Here is a 22,313-nt window from a genome sequence, read left to right as displayed (position 1 = left end):
TCCTGGACAGCTCAGGGTCATTTTGAGGTGGCTCTTCTGTCAAATGGCAGTAACTGCACAGCATCCCCTCCTTCCCTGAGTGTCCACACTGTGTGGCAGAAGCACTCCTTACCTTGGGATGAAGTTGTCTTTCTGTGTGTAAACTGGATATAGGCAGAACATGCACCCCAGTCAGTCTGCAAGTTGTCTTTCCTTTCACCAAGGCTTTCAGATTCAGAAAACCTCTTCAGCTGGATTCTCTGTAAGGAAAAGTTGGCTTATAGAACAACACAAGGCTGGAGATGCAGATAACAGGAGCAAACCACACACGGATTTGCTCACTGGCAGCAGGGCTGGGATGTAGAGCTGAACTTGGTATTTGCACAACATCAGCCCAGGTTTTTGAGTTTAATTTAAATCTTGGTGTGCCAGATGCAGCAGGGCCAGATCCTGGCCATTCCTGCTGGCTTCTCTTTCACATTCCAAAGGGGTATCTGGGGTAGGAAGGCTTCCCATTCAAGCATGCTCTTAAGTCCTTGGCCCCATTGAATGGGCTCCATGCTCTGTGAAATGCCTGCTCCTCGTGGGATATGGACCAGTGGAGCAGGGCGAGGGAAGCTCATTTCACTGGGGGCACCTTCAGTGCCCTTCAAGGGAAAGGTCAGGCTGCTCAGACTTTGATTTGAGCTGCTGAAGGGCGCCCACTAATCCAATAAGCCACCGAGGGACTGCAGGACACAGCCTCAACTCAGGCATTTGCAAGGGTGAGGGGAAGGCAGTAACCCCAGGAGCTCCCAGGGTATCCTGCAGTGCACGCTCCTAGCTGGCCCTCTCTTGGTTTATAAAGTGCTGAGAACGTCAGGCTGCTGTGCCAGCCTTCACACCCTGAGCGTGCTGTAAGAAAAATAAACACCCTTAAAGGTTTTCCAGTGGGCAGCAGCTTCTCTGGCTAGATTTGTGCTGGGAATCTGATCACACAGGAGCCTTCAGCAGTGGAGCAACAGGTTTGGGTGTGGAGCTTTTAATATTATATATATATATATATATATACACATATACACACACACACACACACATGCTCGTATATATTCATAACAGCATGCCGCTAAATGATATTTCTATTTTTTCAGAGACATGTATGAGCTGCCTTTTCTCTATTCTGTGCCCCCTCTGTGTTGTTCAAGACTGGTAGTCTGAAATTCACCCAATATTGGTATTATTCTCCAGGTAACTATTTGGATATTGAAAATTTAGGGGTTTTGTCAGACTACTGAGCACAAAGGATGGATCTATTTTAAAAAAGAATTTTTGTGATTACAAATACAGTAATTGAAAGAAGAAAACCCTCATATGCCCTCTTTAAAACAACCCCTTGTGTTGCCCTGGCAGTTTTTGCTGTTTGACATGTCCAGGTCCTTCTGGCCTGTGTGAATCCAAGTCCTTGGGATCATGGCTGTGGGGACAGCTGTGCTACCAGCACATGGCTCCTCAGCATGCTCTGGGCCAGCATCACCTGGGATGAGTTTTTCCATGCGTAGCTCACAGCTCTGTTGTAGCTGCTGTAATTTTACGTGCTGTTGGGGCAATTAAAATGATAAATGTTAGCAGCAGCTTTACAAATTCCTTTTTGAGCTGTTCTTCCAGCCAGGTGCAGCAGCCCTGGGCCACCTTGGGTATTGGGCAGAGCCATCAGTGGCCGTCTGTGGAGCTTTTTATTGGAGGCAAGTGATGGAAAAGCCTGAGGAGCAGTCAAAGCTCATGCTGACAGGTAACTGTGAGGCTTTTGGAGGAGTCACTGCCCCTGGCTTTGCAGAACTCCTGTGTGTGTTGGGCAGCACATACTGGAGTTAGCAAGGTGAGGGGCTGTGGTGGCCATGACCCTGTACCTTTCCTGGGGGCTGAGCAGCACCTACTAGCATAAGATGGCACAGGCTGGGCTTCTGCCACCCAAACTGCTTCCAAGAAATGAGGTACTGGTGATGATTAGGGATACATGGAATATTTTCACATCTAAGTTAAATACTATGATCTTGTGAGTCCCCAAATTCTGAATTGTTTCAGTGTAGGCATCTCGGTGAGCTCAACTTGTAGGGCTCAAGATGGTGGCTCTGATATTCTTGGCCATGTGTGAAAACAGCTTTTAGCTGTGGCAAGGTGCCATGGCACTGCCAGGACAGGGATGCATGGGGCCTCTGATGTTGGTGACATCAGCAATTGACAGCAGTTTGGGTTTTTGGTTTTTTTTTTAACTTGCAGATCCATAAGACCAGAAGTGTGAAGTCTGTTAGATACATCACAGACATGTGTTAGTGCTGGAAATTTTATAAGGACTTGCTTTGATCACTGTTTTAAAACTTAATGTTTTCTGTGCCTCTTGAGCCTGAAACTATGGGCCGAAAAACCCCGTGACTTGATACCTGAAGGCTCCCCAGCGATGAACTCCAGGGATTAAAGATGTTGCTTATTCGTGGCTGAGAGTGCCGGGGGAGCGAGCACCTCAGTCCCTGCAGGGGTGGGAGCAGCTGGGCCCGACACGCTGTGCTGATGCACGCTGTTATTTGAGTGGGGAATTTGGAAAGCTCGGAGTTCTGAGCTAGGGTTATGTTCTCACTTAATAAGGTGTTAACTGACGCTGGGTGCTCTTTGGAGAGTTCGGCTATGTGTGGAGGTTAACGGCTCCTGGCATCTTGTCTGCTATGAACGAGCTTCCAGACAAGAGGAAAGAGTTACCGCACGCTATCAGCGTGTGATTTTTTTTTTTTTCCCTAAAAAAGCAAACCCCCAAACAAACAAAAAACCCTCCCCGAAGCTGAGGCGGAGGAAGCCTCTGGGCTTTTCCCGGGGCCGCGGGCGGTGCGGGGCGGCGGCGCGGCCGCTGGAGGGCAGGCGAGCCGTGCGGAGCGGGGCGGCAGCGCCGCGCTGACCCCGCCGTCCGCGTCCCGCCGGGGAGCGGAGCCGGGCCCGCGGAGCGGCTGTCCCGGCCCGCGAGCGCCGCTCCGGGGCTGCCGGGCCCGCCCGGGGCTCGAGGGCGCGGGGCGCGCTCCTGCCCCGCCGGAGGTGAGGGCGCAGCGGCCCCCGGTGAGCCGCGGCCCCCGTGCCGGTGAGCGGGGCAGCGGCCGCCGGGCCGGGCGTTCCGAGCCCCTCGCGTCCCGGGCGAGCGGCGGCGCCGCCCGCTCTGTCGGGCCGGGCAGGGCTCGGGGCAGCCCGACCCCCTCCCTCGCTTTCCCTGTGGAAAACGCTTCCCCGGCCGGCGCTGCCCGCGGCCGGGCGGTGCCCCCTCCGCGCAGGCGGTGCCAGCCCCGCTCCGCCCGGGCGGGTCCCGCCTCCCGCTCCGCGCCCCGCGCATCGCTATGCCGCCCGCCCGGAGCGCGCAGCGCGGGGCGCCCGGCGGAGCCCGGAGCGGGGCGCGGCGGCGGCCGAGAGGCTCCATCCGCCCGGCGGGGCTGGCCCGGCCCGGGGGGACGCGGGGGGGCACTTGCTGATGATCGGAAGTTACTGACAATAAGCACCTTCATCCCCCCAAAGGCGGAGAGAGGGAGAGGAGGAGGAGGAGAGACAGGGGGAGAGGAGAGCTGATGCCTGACGAGTCACTCGGCGGAGGCAGAGCGGGCGGTACCACAACTTCCCGGCGGCGCGGAGCGGCGCGGAGCAGCGCGGCGGGGATCGGAGCTCGCCGGCCGGATCGCTCCCATGTCAGCGCGGCGGCGGGGGACTGCGCTCCGCTAGCGACCAGCCGCCGGCCAGCCCCCTCCGCGCCCAGCGATGTATTCACTGCTCTCAGCCTGCACTTGCCTGTAAGGATTATGGCATATTTCTTTTTTTTTTTTTTTTAAATGTTTAAAAATATTTTAATTTTTTTTAAACTTTCATTCTGGAGGCTCCGGTTGCATTTTCCTTGCAGCCAGGTGGTAATGGGGACCTGAGCCTTTTTATAAGCAGAGCATCGCTCTGAACCCTTTAAAAATTGCAAACAAAAACAAAGAAAAAACCAAACAAAACAAAAATCAACTTTAATCATTCTACCGCATCATTTGATCTTTTGTTGTTTTTTTTTTTCTCCTCTCCAGATGTTTACATTTCCTGCTGCTGTGCTTTCAGGTACAGGTACGTGTCCTTTCTGTCCTCTCTCGCTTTTGGTTGTAAAATAGAAACAAAGGCGGCGTGCTGACCTCGAGTGCCAGGCAGGTTTGGCTGGGGCTTTCACTTGTTTCCCTCTAGTTTTTATAGCTGTATGAAACCGAGCCCCGCACCAGATGCTGGAGTGTCACTTGCCCTGGACCGGGGCTTGCCCCGTGCTCGGCTCCCGTGCCGTGCCCCGCTGTGCTCTGCCGCCGCTGCGGGCAGGGGTGCAGCCGGTGCGCCGGTAGCCTGCCGTAGCAGCATCCTCTGGAGTGCATTAGCCTGGCTAATGATGTGAGAGGGAGTGCTGGACTCTCCTTGCACAATGTTGATTGATGCACTTGCCTTGGAAGAGCAGGCGCTCTCCTGCTCGCCCTTTTTTCCCATTTCTTTTTTTTTTTTTTTTCCGCCCCTCTCTTTTTTTAAATTTTCTTTTTCTTTTCTTTTTCTTTTTTTTTTTTTTTTTTTTTTCTCCCCCTCTTCGGTAACTCACTCCCAATACCCGATGCTTTGAAAAACACAAGTTTTCCTAGCCAAGAGAAGGAGGCTGCGCGCTCCCTCCCCATTATTCAGTAGAACGCCGTCCAAGTCAGCTCCAGCCTTTGATCCTGTCTCGGCAGGAATGAGGCGTTGCGGGAACACCCCGAGCGCGGCTCCGCGGCCCAGGTGCCCCGGCTGGGGATGGATGGCAGCTGCCCCGCTGCCCCGGGGCTTTTAGCAGAGCAGGTGCCACTTGGGTGGCTCTGGCCCCTTCCCGCCGGAGCTGGGGGACACTTGTGACACCCTCGGCCCTGAGCTGTGCCTTGGCCGGGATTGCACCTGCTCAGCCTCTCCGGATCCCCAGCGGCAGCAGGGCATGGTCCTGGATGAGCGCAGCCTTGGAGGGGGCTCCATCCCTCTGGCCGAGCTAAAACCCGAACCGGTCCCATCCCCGGCTCTCCCACCCATCCAAAAAATGCCCGATCGCATTTTTTTCCTCATCCCCTCCAAAAAGTGCAGCTCGAGCCCGACACCAGCAGAGCCTCCGCTGGTGGAGCAGCCTCCCCGGCGGGCGAGGATCCGCAGCTGGAATGCCCCTGCCGCTGGAAGGTGTTTGCTCTGTCTCTCTCTGCGGGATTTTTCAGCCCGAAGAATCACAGGGCTCGCAGCGCCGGAGCCCTTTGCAGCGGGGAGAGGTTTTTTTGCGCTTGTGCGGTAACTGAAGTTAATCAGCCCTCCAGCCCCCTTCCTCTCCCCCTCCCTTCGGTGCTTTTAGTGAATCAGAAAAAGTTTGGCCGGCTGCCTGGAAAGCACTTGCTAAAATCTGATCTCTTACTTCAGCAGCCTTAAAACAAAGTTATTGGCATTTATACAGTTGGAGCTTGCAGGCTTCCAAAGCAATAAAATAATAAAAAAAAAAAAAAAAGGAAAAAAAAAGAAAGCTCTGTGCTCTGGTGCTATTAGAACCATACTTGCTACCTTTTGTGCTGATTTTGCAGCGTTTGGGGGCTGTGGGGTGGGATGGGCTCTGCGGAGGGGTCCTGGCCAGGCTGGAGGGGCGGCGGAGCCGGAGCTCGCTGGTGACACACGCACACCGAGCTCCTCCGGCGATTGGTGCGGGGAGCCAAAACATCAGATTAGTCATACTCGAGGGCCTTCGAGTGAGTGTTTACAGTATTAATGGTAGATGAAAAGATGTGAATGCTGTAAGTTTTTATTGCCCATTTTGTTACACTTTCTTTCTGGATTTATTCATGGGATTACATGTTTTGAGCCTGAATGGGACCAAGGGATTATAGGATTTCTTTAATAATGATCAGTTTGGGTAGGAGTTAGCCTTTGGTGAACTGGAGTAAATTAATGCATCACTTAGGTTTAATATTTATTTAGTCTAAAGGAAGTTGTTTAGTTTTGCTTAAAGGGCTCTGTGTTGTATTGGGGAGATTTAAGAGTTCCTGAAGGGGATTATATTCTAAGGCTGCCTCTTGCCCTGCGTTCAAGCCATGATCTGTGGCTCGTCCTGTGTGCTGGTCTTAGAATTACTGTGCTATGCTGCTGCCTGGTACCTGCGGCTCTGTGTGCAGAGGTAGCAATCACCCCAGTGTGTGTGGGGCTGGAGGGATTCTGAGACAAAACACCATGGTTTGGGTGTGCTCTGTGTGTTCTGTGGATCCCAGTGTACAGGGCTGTGCTGCATTGACGTGTGAGCTGCTGCAGCTCTGTGCTGGGGGCTCAGCTCTGGCCAGAAGCTTTCTCAGAGACCCCAAGGCCGCCCTGCAGCCGCCAGGGGTGATGGGGCAGGTGTAGGATCTCCTGATGGGGAGGTGTAGGATCTCCTGATGGGGCAGGTGTGGGATCTCCTGATGGGGAGGTGTAGGATCTCCTGATGGGGCAGGTGTAGGATCTCCTGTGGGCAGGTTATGGCAGCCCTGGGAAGTGTTGCCCAGCCCTGGCCGCAGGGAGGTCGGAGGGTCGGCAGTTTCCAGGAGCAGGATTTAGAGCCCTGGATGAGTCGGGCTCCTCCAGGGCTTTGCCATCGTGTGACATTTGCACCAAGGAGCGCAGGGATGGACACGTGGTGGGACAGAGGGGAGCACTGCTGGAGCGTGGGTGCAGCACAGCCCTGGGAGCAGCCCTGGACTCACAGGGCTGCCTGGAGGAGAGGTCATGCACCTTCCCCTGCGACAGCAATGCCCCTGCCTTGTTTTCTTCTCTTGCCTCTTAGGAAGTCACTCTGATGCTTGGAGTTGCTACAGTTCCAAAGCAGGGACACTGGATACCCCTGCAGACCCTGGAGACAATAATTTATTTATGCAGGTTGTTCTTAGGAATGCTCTTTCGCTGATGGTTACTGAACTCTCCCTCTATCACATCTTTAGCATTTTTCATTTATTCTCCTACCTTTTCACACTTCCAGGAGCAATTTCTCTTCCATGTTATTTTTTGATCTTTATGCCCAGAGTGGTTTTGGGTTTCGCTTTGGCTTTGGAGTCAATCTCTGCTCTACAAGCAGGTGAGAAAGCCCAGAAGCACCTTGCAGGGTTGGAGGGGATTGCCCCATGCTGTGCTGGCTCTAGCAGCACCAGTGACCCCGAGGATAACAAATGTGGGAACGTGAGATCTCAGAGGGCCCCTTTGCCAGGGCAGGTGGGGCTGGAGGCAGCTTCAGTGTAAGTTGAGCAGTAGGATCCGAGGTTCTCAGTGCTGTCCTCGTTTGCAAGAGCTTCCAGCTCTTCTGTCCCTCAAGTGCCACGCCAGGTGCATGGGCAGGCAGAGCACGGGGCAGTGCCAGCGTGGGCTGCCCTGGCTGTGCTGCAGAGCAGAGGGTGGTCCTGCCCCAGCCCCTTCCCTGCCTCATCAACCTCGCTGTGTTCTCCTACACAGAGTGCATCTGTCTTAGATTATGAAGAGGTCCCTGATAGGGCCAAATCCTTTGCTTTTATGGCTCTTGTAGGTTAAGATCCAGCTTTGGAATCTGATCCAGAAGCAAACAGGAGGTCAGAGGAATGCACAAGGCAGCACTAGGCTATTTTCACATCTGCTGGTGTTGTGTAAGAGGAAGGCTGCTGTGTGCCATGCCAATAGCAACTTGTGTTTCTCCTAAGCTCCTGTGCAGCGACAGACAGTTATTGTTTGGGACATTGTAAAGTGAGACACGGAGAAGTGTTGCTTCCACACGTTCAGCGAGCCAGATCCTGCGGTCTGGCCCAGCCACACGCAGCACATGTCAGAGGCGTGAGCAGCTCCCTCCCCTTCCCTGCCTGCTGATCCAGGGCTGTCCTCCCTGGGACAGGCAGGATGGGTGGTGAGTGCCACCAGGTAGCTCTGGGGACTGAAGCCAAAGCAGTTCCTGGTCACAGCCCGGCCAGCTTGCCTTGGCTGGCCACTCTTTCTGCAGGTGTGCAGCAGTGCCAGAGCCACAGCTCCCTGCCTGCCCTGTCCTTGCCCTGCTGGTGACAGCACCAAAGGCAGGGAGCTGCACTGCACATCAACAACAAGGTTATTCTCATGTCTCCCATCCCTGCAGATGGGCACCTACCTGCCCTTGTCCTCTCTGGGTGGCACAGTGCCTGTCCTGAGGTGGTGCCAAGGCTGCATGTGCTGCCAGGGATGGAGCTCTGGGCATCCCCACATTGCTCCTGAAGCACTGTGGGATGGGGCAGGTGGTGCCTCCGTGGGCTGCTCCTTCCTTGTGGTCAGGCCCTGCATGCCAAGAGTCCTTGGGGCCCAGAGCCCCCCAGGCTGGGTGATCCCGTGCCTGCCCTCTCTGCTCAGCCTGGATTGGCAACACCACGTCCTCGGCACAGCATCCCTGTGCCAGTACCTGCCTCCTGCTCCATGAGGGTGGAGAAGTCATCCTGAAAAGGACAGATTATGGCAAATGTGGTCTGTGCAAGGCTGGGCAGCTCTCTGTTGATTTTCGGATTGCACCTGCCTTGATTACTAGGCAGTGAGAAGACCAGAGAAACTGTGTAAGCAAAGCCTGAGTCAATGAGCAGAGGAGCTCAGCCATGTGGAAGTGCTTGGCCCCATCATGGGCTGGAGCTGATGGGATGGGCCCTGGCTTTGGCTCTGTGCTGTGCTGGACTCCCAGTGGTGGATGCACTTGCTGATGGTGATGGGATGGCTCTGCTGGCCTGCAGAGGCAGGGTCCTGTTGTACATGAGAGCATTTGTTCCAGTTGCAGATGCCCTTGCTCTCCAGGAAATAACCATGTGGCTTTCCACAAGGGATTTTTATTCCCTGCTGCTGACTCATTGCACCAGAATACAAAGTGTTGTGTCCTGAAGCTGCCCCGTATATCCTGCTTCTGCCTCCTGAACTTTGGAGAGCTTGGGCTTGTGGAGGAAGAGGAGACACATTGGAGCGGGGAAGCTGAGTGGCTGGCAGTGGGCTGGTGCTTGGGCTGATGTGTGCTGGGCTTCCCCGTGGGCTCAGCCTGGCTCAGGTGAGCGTGGCTGTGGGTCTGGCTCCTCACAGATGGGGATGTGCAGCCTGTGCCCCACCAGCTGCCTGCCCTGGGCACACCACGCCTTTGCCTCTCACTGAAGGTCCCCAGCCCTATAGGTTCTCTGCCACAAAGACCCCTCAAAGACATTTAGCAGGAAGATTTGCAAAGCTGTTTCCAGATTCTCACCCCAGCGAGGCTGACGCAAACGTGAGCTGCTTCAGCATTTGGGGGCTTGGCTTTGCTGTGGCAATGGGCAGCAGAGCAGAGCTCCTTGGGGACTCTGCTCTGCACCCCTGCACGAATGCAGTTTGCTCTGCCAAAGCTCCAGAGATGTGTGAGGTGCTTCAGAGGAACAGAGATGGCCATGGGCGTTGTTGAGGAGAGTGCCTAGAAGGACACTGTGAAGTTCAGCTTTTAATTGGATGCAGTGTGATGGTTGTGTTGTATTTTGCTTTTGCTTTCCTTGTTGCACCTGACAAGTACAAGGCTGGATGGGGGCGAGGGGCGTGGGGTTTGGAGCAGTGCAGGGTTTGGAGCGGTGTGAGGTTCAGTGCAGCGTGGGACTCTGAGAGCTGCTGGGTTTGGAGTGGAGTGGGATTCATGGGAGGAATTCCTGCTCAAACTCAGAATTAGTTTTTCTTATAGAGTAGCTTGGCTGTAGCACACCAAGGTGGGAGAGAAAAGAGCAGAATGGGCAAAGGGTGGCACTGCCCGCGCCCTGTTGCTGTGGCTGGCATGTGGGATGCAGCTGGTGCTGTGAGTGACTGCTGAGGGTTGCAGGAGGCTCAGGGAGGATGAGCAGCACTGGGGGCTTGGGCAGCCACACTGAATACTTGATTTTGCTGTAAGCTGATAGCACCGAGCTGGTCAGCCAGGCCTCTCTGCTGTGTGACACTGAGCTCAAGAGAGAGACTTATCTGGGACTGAAAATCATTATTGTGGATATATAAGCTGCTCCCCAGATCCTTGAGAGTATTTTTATGTCTCTCTTCCTTTCCTTAGGACTCTGTTTTGCTCTTTCCTCTTCTCCCTTGCTGAGCTTCTTTTGCTTTGTTTTTCCACAGATTTAGATACTTTATTACGATAAGTGCAGGTGAAAAAATGTGTTCATGGAACATGATTTAAAAAGGCAAAAGAGGAATGGCTGCTGTTGGTGCCTGGACAGGGATGGGGATACCTCGTGCCAGGGTCCCTGCCTGGGGTGGGCTGTGCTGGGGGAGCTGGGAGCCCTGGGCCCAGGGAGGCACCCAGTGCCCTCCTGCCTGTGAGACGCTCTGCTGCAGGGCACGGCCTTCCTGTGCTCTGATGCTGAAACCAGGAGGCTTCCACCTGGGTACTTGTGGCCTGGAAGGTCCAGACATGATTGTTTTTCTTTCCTTCCCTGGGTTTTTGTGTTTTGGTCACCTGCTGTGCCATAACAGCAGGTACAAGCAGAAATTATGCAGAGCTGTGCAATGTGCTGCCTACCTAGCATGTCGCCTCTGTGTCCTGATGCCTCTCCAGATGTCCATGGAGGATTAGGCATCCTGCAAAGCAGCTGGAAGGAAAGTAAGAAAAAAAACCCCAAAATATAAAAGACCGTCTGGCTCTGCAAAAGTATTTTGCTGTTGCCATTCAGCAGCCTCGCCATAGCATGAAGAGAAAGAAAGGGGAACAGAGAGGAAGGAGGAGGCTTAGCCTGTCATGGTCTGTGTGTTTCCCTTTGTGCTACCTCCTCACAGCCCCAGGGGCTGCGGCGGGTGGGAGCCGGCTGCCAATCTTCCCCTCCAGGGCCGGGCTCTGCTTGGCCCTGGTGCTTCCATGTGGGGCTGGTTCTGGGCATGTGGGGCTGGTTCTGGGCATGTGGGGCTGGTTCAGGGCATTGCTGCCTCAGCCCTGGTGCTTCCATGTGGGGCTGGTTCTGGGCATGTGGGGCTGGTTCAGGGCATTGCTGCCTCAGCCCTGGTGCTTCCATGTGGGGCTGTTCCGGGCAGCGCTGCCCCAGCCCCGGCCGGCTCTGCCCGCACAAACAGCTGCAGCTCAGGCTGAACCACACGGCAGGGACAGCTCATCCTCCCCTGGGCCAGGCTCTCACACCCTGCTCCCTGTGCCTGTTCATGGAGTTACTGCCTTGGTTCTGCTGCAGCCAGGAGAGCCAGAGCACGTTTAACCTCTGGAGCTCAGGGTGCAGAACAGCTCTGGTGATGTCCTGCACATGGCTCCTTGCCTGGGCTGCTGCTCTGGCTGCGGGGCTGGAGCTGGGCTGGTGCTGCTGAGTTTGCTGCTGCTGCTGGAGGTCAACATTGCTTTGGAGGCTGCAGGAGAAGATGGGAAGATTTGAGGCTATGGCATTGGGGTAAAAGGCCTCAAGTTGTGCCACGGAAGCTTTAGATGGGATATTAGGAAAAAATTTCTTCAACAAAAGTGTTGTCAAGCACTGGAAGAGTGGAGCCACCATCCTGGAAGTGTTCAGAGGATGTGTGGGTGTGGCACTCAAGCACTTGGTTTAGCCATGGGCCTGGCAGTGCTGGGTTAACAGGTAGATTGGTGATCTTAGAGGATTTTTCCAACCTAAATGATTCTGTGACAAGAAGTGGGCAGTGGGGAATGGCCCAGCACATCCTGCTCACTGTTGTTGGTGATGGACAGGAGATGGGGCAGAGCCCAGCCCTGGGGCTCACCCATGTGGGGGTGGCAGCGGGGCAGGCTGGGGATGCTGGCACCTGGCCCAGGCAGACCCAGACCCCCATGGTGCCAGGCTAAGGGGCTGGATCTGGAAACAAGGAGGAGCTGGCACTGAGGGAAAGCAGGGTGTAGAGGGGCCGAGTGTGCCCTGTGATTCCTCTGCTCGTCTTTTAAAATCCAAATGGATGGGTGCTAAATCTTGGTGAAGGTCCCAGAGAAGTGCATATTGTGTGGATAGAAATGTTAGGATGCAGCAATTAATAACTGATTGCTTTTCCTACAAGATATTCCCAAGCTGTCCTTAGTCCTCCCGGTTCCTTTTTCTCCTTTTTCTCCTGTATTTCAAATCCCTTTTTTCCTGCTAGAATCCTATCTTTGGCATAATTTTTAAGGACAGCTTGTTAAAAAGCTTTTGTATCTTTTGGAATACCCCGAGCTGCTCTTGCACAGAAATCCAGAATTAACAGAAAAAGGCAGGGAGCAGCGGTGAGCCTGGTCAATGACTGTGACCAGTGTGTGTGCTGGGTGTCTGCAGGCAGGGCTGCTGGCATGGGAAGGCCTGGGAAGATAAATTAGAAAGTGGATGAAGGACATTTTTGATAGAAGGGCATTTTGCTGCTTCTCTGATGGCTTTTATCCATGGTTTTTGAGGAGAGGGGTGGTCTGAAAGCTGGCAGTGATGTGACCACCAGGACAGGGGTCACTTCCCTGCTGTCACACCCGGGGTGATCTCACAGCGCGGCTCCATCGCTTCTCCCACTGGAGTATGGGGTACAATCCCGGTCAGATAACTGGATTTGCCTTCCCAGGCTGAATTCAAACCACAGGTGGAATTGGACTGCGTTGTAGGAGCGAGCAGGGAGTGGAGTCTGTGCTCTGTTTCCAGCCGTGCTGTCCAGCTCTAACACGAAGCTGCTTTTGGCCCCCTTACTCTCCCCGGCTGGAGGGTTACGACCCTGCACGAGCAGCCTCAGTGCCTGGTGTGAGGCTGCACTGTAGGACTGCACGGGCAGGGCAGTATTGATTAGCTGTACAATAAATTGTGATGTATGTAGGTGCAGGTTTCTGACCCCGTGGCCACGACCTTGTGGTGATTGGGAGCGTCCGGCCAGCTGAGATCAGAGCAGGGCCACCAATCGATGGGACAGCACTGCTGCTGCTGCAGGACTGCTGCTGCTGCAGGGACAGCACTGCTGCTGCTGCAGGGACAGCACTGCTGCTGCTGCAGGACTGCTGCTGCTGCAGGGACAGCACTGCTGCTGCTGCAGGACTGCTGCTGCTGCAGGGACAGCACTGCTGCTGCAGGGACAGGGACAGCACTGCTGCTGCTGCAGGACAGGGACAGCACTGCTGCTGCTGCAGGACTGCTGCTGCTGCTGGGACAGCACTGCTGCTGCTGCAGGACAGGGACAGCACTGCTGCTGCTGCAGGACTGCTGCTGCTGCAGGGACAGGGACAGCACTGCTGCTGCTGCAGGACTGCTGCTGCTGCAGGGACAGGGACAGCACTGCTGCTGCTGCAGGACTGCTGCTGCTGCAGGGACAGCACTGCTGCTGCTGCAGGGACAGGGACAGCACTGCTGCTGCTGCAGGGACAGCACTGCTGCTGCTGCAGGGACAGGGACAGCACTGCTGCTGCTGCAGGACAGGGACAGCACTGCTGCTGCTACTGGGACAGCACTGCTGCTGCTGCAGGACAGGGACAGCACTGCTGCTGCAGGTACTGGCAGCTTTGTCCCAGGGAGCAGGCAGTGCTTCAAGCTTCCCCTGCAATTCCACCTGGAGCTCCGTGCTGGGAGCTGGGCTGTGCCAGCCTCACCGAGGCTGTGGGCATGGCAGGGACTCTTTGTGCGTTTCCATTGGGATTCTCAAAGCTGGAACATCTCAGGCTGGAAGGGAGGAGTGAGGGCAGCTCTGGCCAGCATGGAGAGCGTGCCCTGCTCATCAGAGAACCAGACTGGTTTGAGCTGGGAGGGACCTCAAAGCCCACCCAGTGCCACCCCTGCCATGGCAGGGACACCTCCCACTGCCCCAGCCCCAGTGTCAGCCTGGCCCTGGGCACTGCCAGGGATGAACCCCCCGAGGCTCCAGAGCTCCAGGGGTGTTGGACAGCACAGGGTGGGACTGTTGGGGTGTCTGTGCAGGGCCAGAGGTTGGACTGGATGATCCTAATGAGTTTCTTCCAATTCAGAATATTCTGTGATTCTCTGGGTAATCTGTGCCAGTGTGTGACCGCCTTCCTAACATCTTACCTATACATCTCTTCTTTTACTTTAAACCCATTGCCCCTTGTCCTGTAATAAATGGGAGCAGTCTGCCAGCAAGGCAGACACTTGCTTTGTGCTGTTTATGTTGAAGGAGTACGTAACAGGAGTTAAATTGCTATTTAAATGTAGCAAACAAGAAAATGGAATTGATTTGCTCAGCTTTCATTTCTGGGAGCCTGATTTCCCCAGTGTGCACCATCACCGTGTGAGCCCAGACACCGAGCCCATCAGGGTCAGTTGTGGGGTTTCACTTCCCAAGGAGATTGTGCAAAGTCTGATGCGAGGTCAGCAAGGCTGAGCTGGCAGAGCTGCCCTGTGCTGGGTGGTGGCACACCCTGGGGGTGGCACCGGAGGGTGTCCCCAGAGCAGGCAGGGACCGGGGGGTGTCTGGACGAGGCACAGGGCCTTACACCCCCCAGTGCTCAAGGAAAGGCTCCTGGGGATCCCCAGCTTCAGGCCCAGGGTCTCATGGCTCTGTCTGCCCTTGTCTGGCCTGAATTTCCCCCCAGCAGCATTTTCCCACTGCTGGTGACTGGTGATGGACGGATCAAAACGTGTGGGGCTCTCCGTGGTACCCCCGAGGTGGGCAGGGATGCAGCACCCAAACTTCAGTGATTTTAACACCACTTTATTTTTTCCCTTATTTAAAATATTTTAAAAACAGATTTATTTTCCAAAACTGTTGAGAATTGTTCCCTGAAAATGGGAAACTTGCAATCTAAATTAATTAAAACCAAATGAGACTTTTCCCTAACTCAACAAAGCTGAAAGATAAGAAATCCTATTTGCCTGGTGTTTGCAGTGTAAATATTTCCAGGCAGAAGTGTGGCTAATAGAGATCAGAACAAATCTTCTATTAGAAAACAAACTCTGCTTTTCTTTTCTGGCTCTAGGCTCATGTTTGTTATATGGGATCCTGAAGGCAGATTGACAATTTGGTTTGGATTAAAGTCAACACATGGTTTATGCCATATTTTTGATAAGGCTCAGTAGTAATCTGATTTTTTTTCCAGGCTGTCTTTAGTACATAAGTAGTAGACTTGTCCATTCCTGGGAATATTTTTGCAGTGAAGATATTGAAGAATTTATTTCTGGAGGGGAGATGAAATTTCTTGTTTTAAAAACTCTTAAAATCCCAAGTCAAGTTGAAATCCATTAACTGCAAGCTGTAAGCTTGATGTGAGCTGGGCAAACTTCAGGCTATTTTATTAACTGATGTAGACAGTGTTTTCTTTAAATGCCTTTGGAAGGGCAGAGAGGAGGAGACTGGTTTATGCAGGGGGAGCAGAGCAGGCCCTTGTGCTTTACCACCAGCACCCAGTTCCCACCAGCAGGTAGAAAACTGCCACCATTTGCCCCTGTGTGTGCTTGTGAGCTCAGGGTTCTTCCTGGGAATGACAGGCATTGCCACATGCTGCTGGCTCCATCCTTGGTGATCCCCAGAACGGCCTTTGGTTACCCTTGGGTACAAACAGCTGTGTATTTGTATGGTGTGGATTTATCCTGTTTATAAATAAGCTTCACTCTCCAAAGTGAGTGTCTCTGTCATTACTGTGTTTCCTAGAAAGAAGGTGGGGGGAAAAAAGTAGAAAAATTGGGACTGGGGAGGACCCAAGGAGGAACTGGGAATTGCTCACTGCCTTTGAACTCTGCGCCTGGAAACCCATCTGCAAAGCTGGGCCTGTCCTCACTGGAGGATCCACAGAGCTGTTGTGGCTCAATCTGCGGCCACCTCCATCTCTGATGCCAGTGTGGAAACTTCCAAATGGAATTGTTTGATCAGGATTAAATGGGCCCCAGAGTTGTCTTTGGCGCTTGAGGGTAACTGGTGCTGGCAGGACCCACTGGGTGATTGTTCAGTGCTAGAACTGGACACTGGGAAAGCTCTGACTCGATGGTGATGCTGAAAGCAAGTGAGATACCTGTGCCAGCTGTACATGAACTCCCTTGAAAGTGGAATTAGTGGAGCTGAATGTTGCCTGCATCTGCACATTCATTTTGGGTGTGCCCAGCCAGGGGCTCAGTGAGCTGTGCCCTGAGTGGCCCTGCTGGGACATGGCAGGGCTCAGTCCCTGTCCCTCAGCCCATGGAGGGGTTCCTGCATCCCGAGGGCTCCAGCCTGCCATGGAAATGTGTTTGCACAATTAGCGTGGCCCCCTCCTTCCCTGCGAGCAGAATGGTTTATTGATTTCTGTGGCCCACTCACCCCCACCTATTCAGCAATAATGACCCTTCCACCCCAACTCTAAATCATCCCAGCATGCCTCGCCCCTAAGCCCTCTAATCTTTTTGGGTTGTTGTTGGTATTTATGCTTGTGGAGGTTTATGATCTGTCGGTGCTGGCTGCTGAAATGCTTTATTTATCCATAGGCTGGGCCACACAGGGAGCGTCCTTATTCTGGTATCATGTTCAGGATGCTGTAGTTAAGGGTTGTGTCAGCACTTCCATGCACAAATCTTGTTATTCAGGGGTTTTGCAATTCCGTGAAAAAGCAAACCAGCGACCTGGCATGGCAAGGGGAGGCTCGAAGGCAAACATGAAAGCCCAAAAACCCACTGCTCATTTAGGGATTATTAGATGGGCAACCTTTTTCCTTGAGGAAAGGAGCCAGAAACATCCTCCTCCCTCGGTTTGATTTTGTGCAAAGAAAACCCTCTTTTGTGTGCTTGTGTTGGGGTCAGATGGGGAGAGCACAGTGAGGCAGGACACGGGCTGGGATCCTCTTGGATGCTTGGGAACAAACCTGTGGCTGGTGCAGAGCAGAGCTGCCTTGTCCTCAGAACGTGTGGCTGTGGAGAGCTGGGGAGCCACAGCCCTGGAACAGCAGGTGATGGGTTTTATAAATGTGATTTATGGCCCTGTTAGTGCAGGAGCTTGTGGGCTTATAAATTATTTGGAGATTTCTCAGTGATAGAGGGAGTGTGGTATAAACAGGAGAGATAACAGGGCTTGAGAATGTATTTCAAAGGGCTTTTGGGGAGGGAGAAGTTCCGTGACTGCTGGCAGGGATGGGGTGGTCCTGGCTGTGCTGGAGGAAGAGCCTTTACAGACCAACCCAGCCAGTGTATTTTTTATTTCTCCCTGTTAATGCTGACGGGTTTTGTGGGCACTGCATGGACAGCCTGGAGCAGAGTTCATAACTTGGAGCAAAAATGCTCCAGGCATGGCCTGGGACAACAGACAGGGGCTGGCATTGAGGGTTCTGTGCAAGCAGAATTGATCAGTGCTCAGGCAGGAGCAGGCAGTGGTGAGGCAGTGAGGGAGCTGGCAGAAAAGATGGAGAGACAATTTACAAGGTGATACAGTGCCAGGACACAGGGAATGGCTTCCCACTGCCAGAGGGCAGGGATGGATGGGATATTGGGAAAAGTGCTTCCCTGTGAGGGTGGGCAGGCCCTGGCACAGGGTGCCCAGAGCAGCTGGGGCTGCCCCTGCATCCCTGGCAGTGCCCAAGGCCAGGCTGGACACTGGGGCTGGGAGCAGCCTGGTATGGTGGAAGGTGTCCCTGCCATGGCAGCATTGGAACCAGGTGATCTTTAAGGTCCCTTCCAACCCAGGTCATTCTATGACCCATCCTGTGGTTCCTCAGGAAGGGGACTCTGTCACAGCGGGAAATTAGGATGCCAGGCTGCTGCTGGATCCCTTTGTTAGCAGCTCCGGGGCTGGTGTGAATGGCAGGGACTCCTGAGGAGGTCCCTTCCCCTTGGCACCATTCCCACAGAGGGTCACTGGGTGTTACCTTGTCAGAACGAGCAGCAGTGGAACTGACTGGAGCTTAGTAAAAGATTTCCAGAGAGGACACTTGACAGAGGAAGGTGATGCTGGGATAATTCAGTCAGGTCCCCTGGTGTCTCTGCTGAATCAGCTTTTAGAGAAGCCATCTCTCACCTGAGGTCAGGACTTGGGAGCTGCTATGGGGACAGTTGGTGGCCAGGTCTCTGTTTTCTTTGCAAATGCAATACAAAAAGGTATTTTGTGAGTTCTGCCCTGTGTGCACTGCTCGGTAGTTGCTGTGTTTTACCCTAGAGGGAGTTGCTTTTCTGCAGTGGGAGCAGGGATCTGTGTTCCTTGGAGGATGTCAGGGGACCAGATGAGAGGAGCTCCCAGGATGAGCACGGCATCACCGCTGAGGTGCTGCCCCTGCAAATGTTTATTCTCTTATGGGGAGGCTGGTCTTGGATGATCTTCCATCTCCTTCTGATGGCAGGGTTTTCCTGAGTAACCCTCAGGTTTCCTGAGTAACCCTCAGGTTTTCTGTATCTTGTGCCTTTGCTCCTGTTTTTGTGGCGGTCTCAGCTGGGCCGGCATCAAGCAGAAGAGCAGAGATGTCACCTTGAACCTGGCAGGCCCATGCTTCAAACTGACATTTTAAGTCCTTGTGGTGAATAACTCTGCCTTTTTCCAGGGTTTAGGAAATGCCTGACCAGTTTCAGGGTAGTGGGCTTGGGGTTTCTGCTCTGCCCTGCTGCTGTGGCCAAAGGGGTTTGCAGCAGGAGCATCTCCCCTGGGGAAAGGGGAGAAGAGGTCAGGGGTGCTTTGAAGCTGGCAGCTTTCTCAGTAGTTGGACTCTGGTCCAATTGAAGAGGTGAACAAATTGCTGGTAAGTATTTTTAGTGGGGTGCTGCAGCTTTTGTGCCAGGAACACCCCACTGGGAGCTCTGCAGCCCCACTGCTGTGGCCAGCCAGGCTCCTGCAGCCCTGGGGACAGCAGCACCCTCGGGTGGGGCAGGCAGCCCCTCAGCCCTGTGCTCACCTGTGCAGAGCCACCTGTGCTAGGCAAGGGCTTAATTCCTGCTTACCAGGACAGGTTATTTCAGCAGGAGTGCTTTCTCCATCAAGAAAATTTGGTTTTTTGTTAAGGTAGGGGAGGCAGTTGTAGCATGCTGAGCTCCCCGGTCCATGGTTTCACAGGGGTTGGTTGGGGCTGTTCTGCAAAGCCTGTTGCAGATTTATTTGCAGCAACACCAATGCTGTGAGGAGGGACAGGGACATGAAATGACTTCTGAGAAACAAACCTGTGTGTCCTGGAGTGAGCAGTGAGGACAGCAGCACGGAGCCTCTCAGGGATGGGGGGCCCAGCGTGGCCCACGTGAAGGGTGGAGGACGTTGCCACTGGTGAGCAGAGTGCAGGAGACATGGATGAGCACAGACACGTCCCCTCTGGAGCCCCATGCAGAGATGAGGGGCCAAGGCTGGAGTGGTCACACCTGTGTGGTGTCAGCCCAGACCTCCCTGGCAAGCCCTGGGCAGCGGCTCGGGGCGGCAGCACTTGGCCAGGCGCAGGGGAAGGCAGAGGGACCACCCAGTTCTGATAAGGGCAATTTAGAAAGGAAGGGGGAGATTGTGAAAAGAGGGGCAAAGGGGCACAAAGGGAAGAAAAAACCCACCCCACTGCCGAACAAAACTGAAGATCAAGACTGCTGTTAAACACACTGCCTGTGAGGGAGGTCTCACCGTGCCTTTTCTAATCTAGAGCCAGCCAGGATTGTATTAACAGCTTCAACGCAATGGAACAAATTAATCCCTGATGTAATTGAAATCGGTGAGGTCTCACAATAGGTGAGTTTGACCCAGTGGGATAGAAATAGAACAAGTATTGGAATGAAGGAGTGAAACGAAGTCACACTGTTCAGCCATTGGTATTTCATTCCTAGAAACAAAGGCCAGACAAATGCAGAGAATACATGGCTCTGCTGGGCATGGTTGAAAGCTGCTCAATAATATCAAGCTTTGAAGGGATATTTCTGTGTGGAGAGGAAGTATATAGCAGAGATATAACAAGCATTAAAAAAGACAAAGAAAGAAAGGAAGAAAGAAAAAGCCCTGCTTGCTCCTTGCCTGATGGACAGCATGGTAAAATAATACCAGCTGTTAACTAATAATCATCACCATCATTATCATCAAGATATATCAGAATTGGAGAAAAATAAGAAAAAGAGTTAAGGTCTAAAGTGTATTTCTGGAGACTGGAACTGTCAAGAGCCCATGGCAAGCTGTGGCCTCTGGCAGATCTCCCTCAGCTGAGGTGCATGAGGTTGGTTTGGCCCCTTTGGTGCTGCAGCCCCAGGGCACAGCTCAGGGGCATGGGGGGCACCAGGGCTGCCCAGTGCAGGCAGCTGAGCTGCTGCTGCTCATGGTGACACTGTCAGTGAGGTGACCTGGGAGCTGCTGGCAGTGACCTGTTCTGAGCCAGCGAGGGCAGACAGGTGCAGGGGGAGATGAGAGGCAATGAGCCCCAGCTGGGCTCCTAAAAGCCATTCATCAAGGCTGAAACCCTGCTCTTCCCCAGGATTAACCATTTCCCAGGGTGCAACAAGTTTAGAATCTCAGCGTATCACACGTGGTGCATTTTCACAGTTCTGGCTACGGCTCATTCCACCATCAAAAGGAGAAACTTAGTTTTCTTGAAGGTGGCATCATCTTTCTCTTCTCAAATACTGATTGATGGGCCATAAAACATTCATTTCCTCAAACTCTCAGGTTCCAGTTGTTTGGCACTCCCTCCAGCCTCCCTCCTGGTTTCCTACCAGGCTCAGTAACACTGTGCCTGCCATTCCAAGGCCGACAGATGCGTTGCTTTTGCAGTGGTGCATGGCTTGGACAGCCAGCGGCGTCTTGGAGCTGCTGGAAGTGTGGCTGGCTGAGTGGTGGCTGAATTTCTCAGAGGTTGTGTGTTTCAGAGGGAACAGAGGTCTGGCACTGCCCAAGGAGATTCAATCTGCCTTTCTGAGTGTACAAGGCAGCTCTCTGGAGGAAAGGAGGCTTCGCTTGCAGAGCAGCTTTTGGATCCAAGTATGTGTCACCTCACGGAGCCGTGTCCCCTTTACAAGCCCTGGAAATGTGTTCTCCTTGGGTCTTATTTAACATTTCTGAAATCCAAAGGGATGGACAGGCTTGACCCCCGCATCACCCCATTTCCTTCTCCTTTTCCAGCTTTCTCACCAAAAAGAAATACCAAAAAGCATTTCAATGTAAATGCCATTGGTAAAGTTTTTTGTGGAATCTCATATCTGATCACTTTGAACAGCCACTTCCACAGTGCTCCATGATCTTTGTCACAAACTATCCCAAAAGGTGCACAGTCACCATCCATGGTGACATCTCCCACAGTTTAAGAGTGCAGCTTAAATTTTTGGAAACTTATTTTTCAAGACAAAAATATTTTTCCATGGGTATTGGGAAGAAACAAACACCAAAGCAAAGCTCTAAGTTCTGTTATTTGGAAAGGTTTAGCTCCATTTGTGGAATCCTGGCACTGTTGCACCATGGCCTCTCTCCCATTGGATGTACAGAGCTTCGCTGTGAAGTACCTTCTCTGCATATCTGAGCATGGAGCTGCTTTTCCAAAGCCAATGCTCCTAAAGCCACAGAAGGGACCACACCAAGCACTGCTCATCCTCTCCTGTCTAGCTGTGGGAGGCTCTGTGACACGATGGTAACAACATCCTGGTGGTGGGCTGACTTTGCAATGAAATGGAGAGAAAAGGAGTGCATTGTGTTTCAGTGTGTGCTGAGGGTGGCTGTCGTGGGGAGCTAGCAAATCCTGCTGTGATTTTTGTACAGGAATTCTGCCAAAGTCATGGAAGCAAAGTGGTTTTTTACTTGCCTTTGAGGGCTTGAGAGAGATCTTTCTTGGATTCCCTCTTGTTGACCTTATTGAGTTAACTTTCATGTGTTTAGAAGGTCATGGAGAAAATCATTAATATTAGGTTGATTTGATGGCTGAAAGGTAATAAGTATTTCCTGCTTATCAGATGGGGTTTGAGAGGACTTTGAATAGCCTGATTTGTTTATCTTTTGCAATCGGTATGGCCCTTAGCTACAGGGATTTTGTATTCCTGGTTCAGCTGGGGGAATGACATATGGTTGAGTGACATAGAGAGCTCTCTATTGAGTGCTCTGTAGCATAAATAGCAAAACACCAGGAAATTCTCAAGTCCAGCTCCCAGCTAACTTGGGTATGCTGTGGGCCTTGGACATCTCATGCTGTAACGCTTTATGACACGAACAACAACAGATTAACATCCCCCGTTACTGGAAAGCTTGAAATAGAAAAATCCAAAGTGCTGGAGGTTGGTTGGGTGGAAAGCCAAATCCTGCAGACGTGGCTTGGCACGGCCAGGCTCCCATTGACCTTGGCGGGGCTGGGATTGCTCCGTGCACAGGAGGCATCTGAGAGTGCAGAGATGGGGCACGAGCCGTGCAGGGCTGACATCACAGAGCTGCTCTTGGAGCTTTTCTTGGATTAATGCACACTGAAACCTTAGGCTGCATCAGCAAAATGGTCCTTCCCTCACCCTCCTTCTGGGATTTAACAAAGAGGGCAGTCGTTCTTTAAGCTGAAGGATCATTGT

At 53.1% G+C, this 22,313-nt stretch overlaps 1 protein-coding gene across 1 annotated transcript in view; it reads left to right on the top strand.

The window, feature by feature from the left end:
* Positions 1-3,619: 3,619 nt before the first annotated feature.
* FGF18 (fibroblast growth factor 18) overlaps positions 3,620-22,313 on the top strand; it is a 65,662-nt gene continuing 46,968 nt past the window's right edge. The window contains exons 1-2 of the mRNA XM_058035081.1: positions 3,620-3,773; positions 4,047-4,083. Coding sequence (XP_057891064.1) covers positions 3,742-3,773; positions 4,047-4,083 — 69 coding nt within the window. The 5' untranslated portion in view covers positions 3,620-3,741. The remainder of the gene's footprint in view (positions 3,774-4,046; positions 4,084-22,313) is intronic.

Source organism: Melospiza georgiana, chromosome 15, assembly GCF_028018845.1.
Source record: "Melospiza georgiana isolate bMelGeo1 chromosome 15, bMelGeo1.pri, whole genome shotgun sequence".
Classification (NCBI taxonomy): Eukaryota; Metazoa; Chordata; class Aves; order Passeriformes; family Passerellidae; genus Melospiza; species Melospiza georgiana.
Note: the sequence above shows the minus strand (reverse complement) of the source record. Positions and strands in the feature narration are given on the sequence as shown.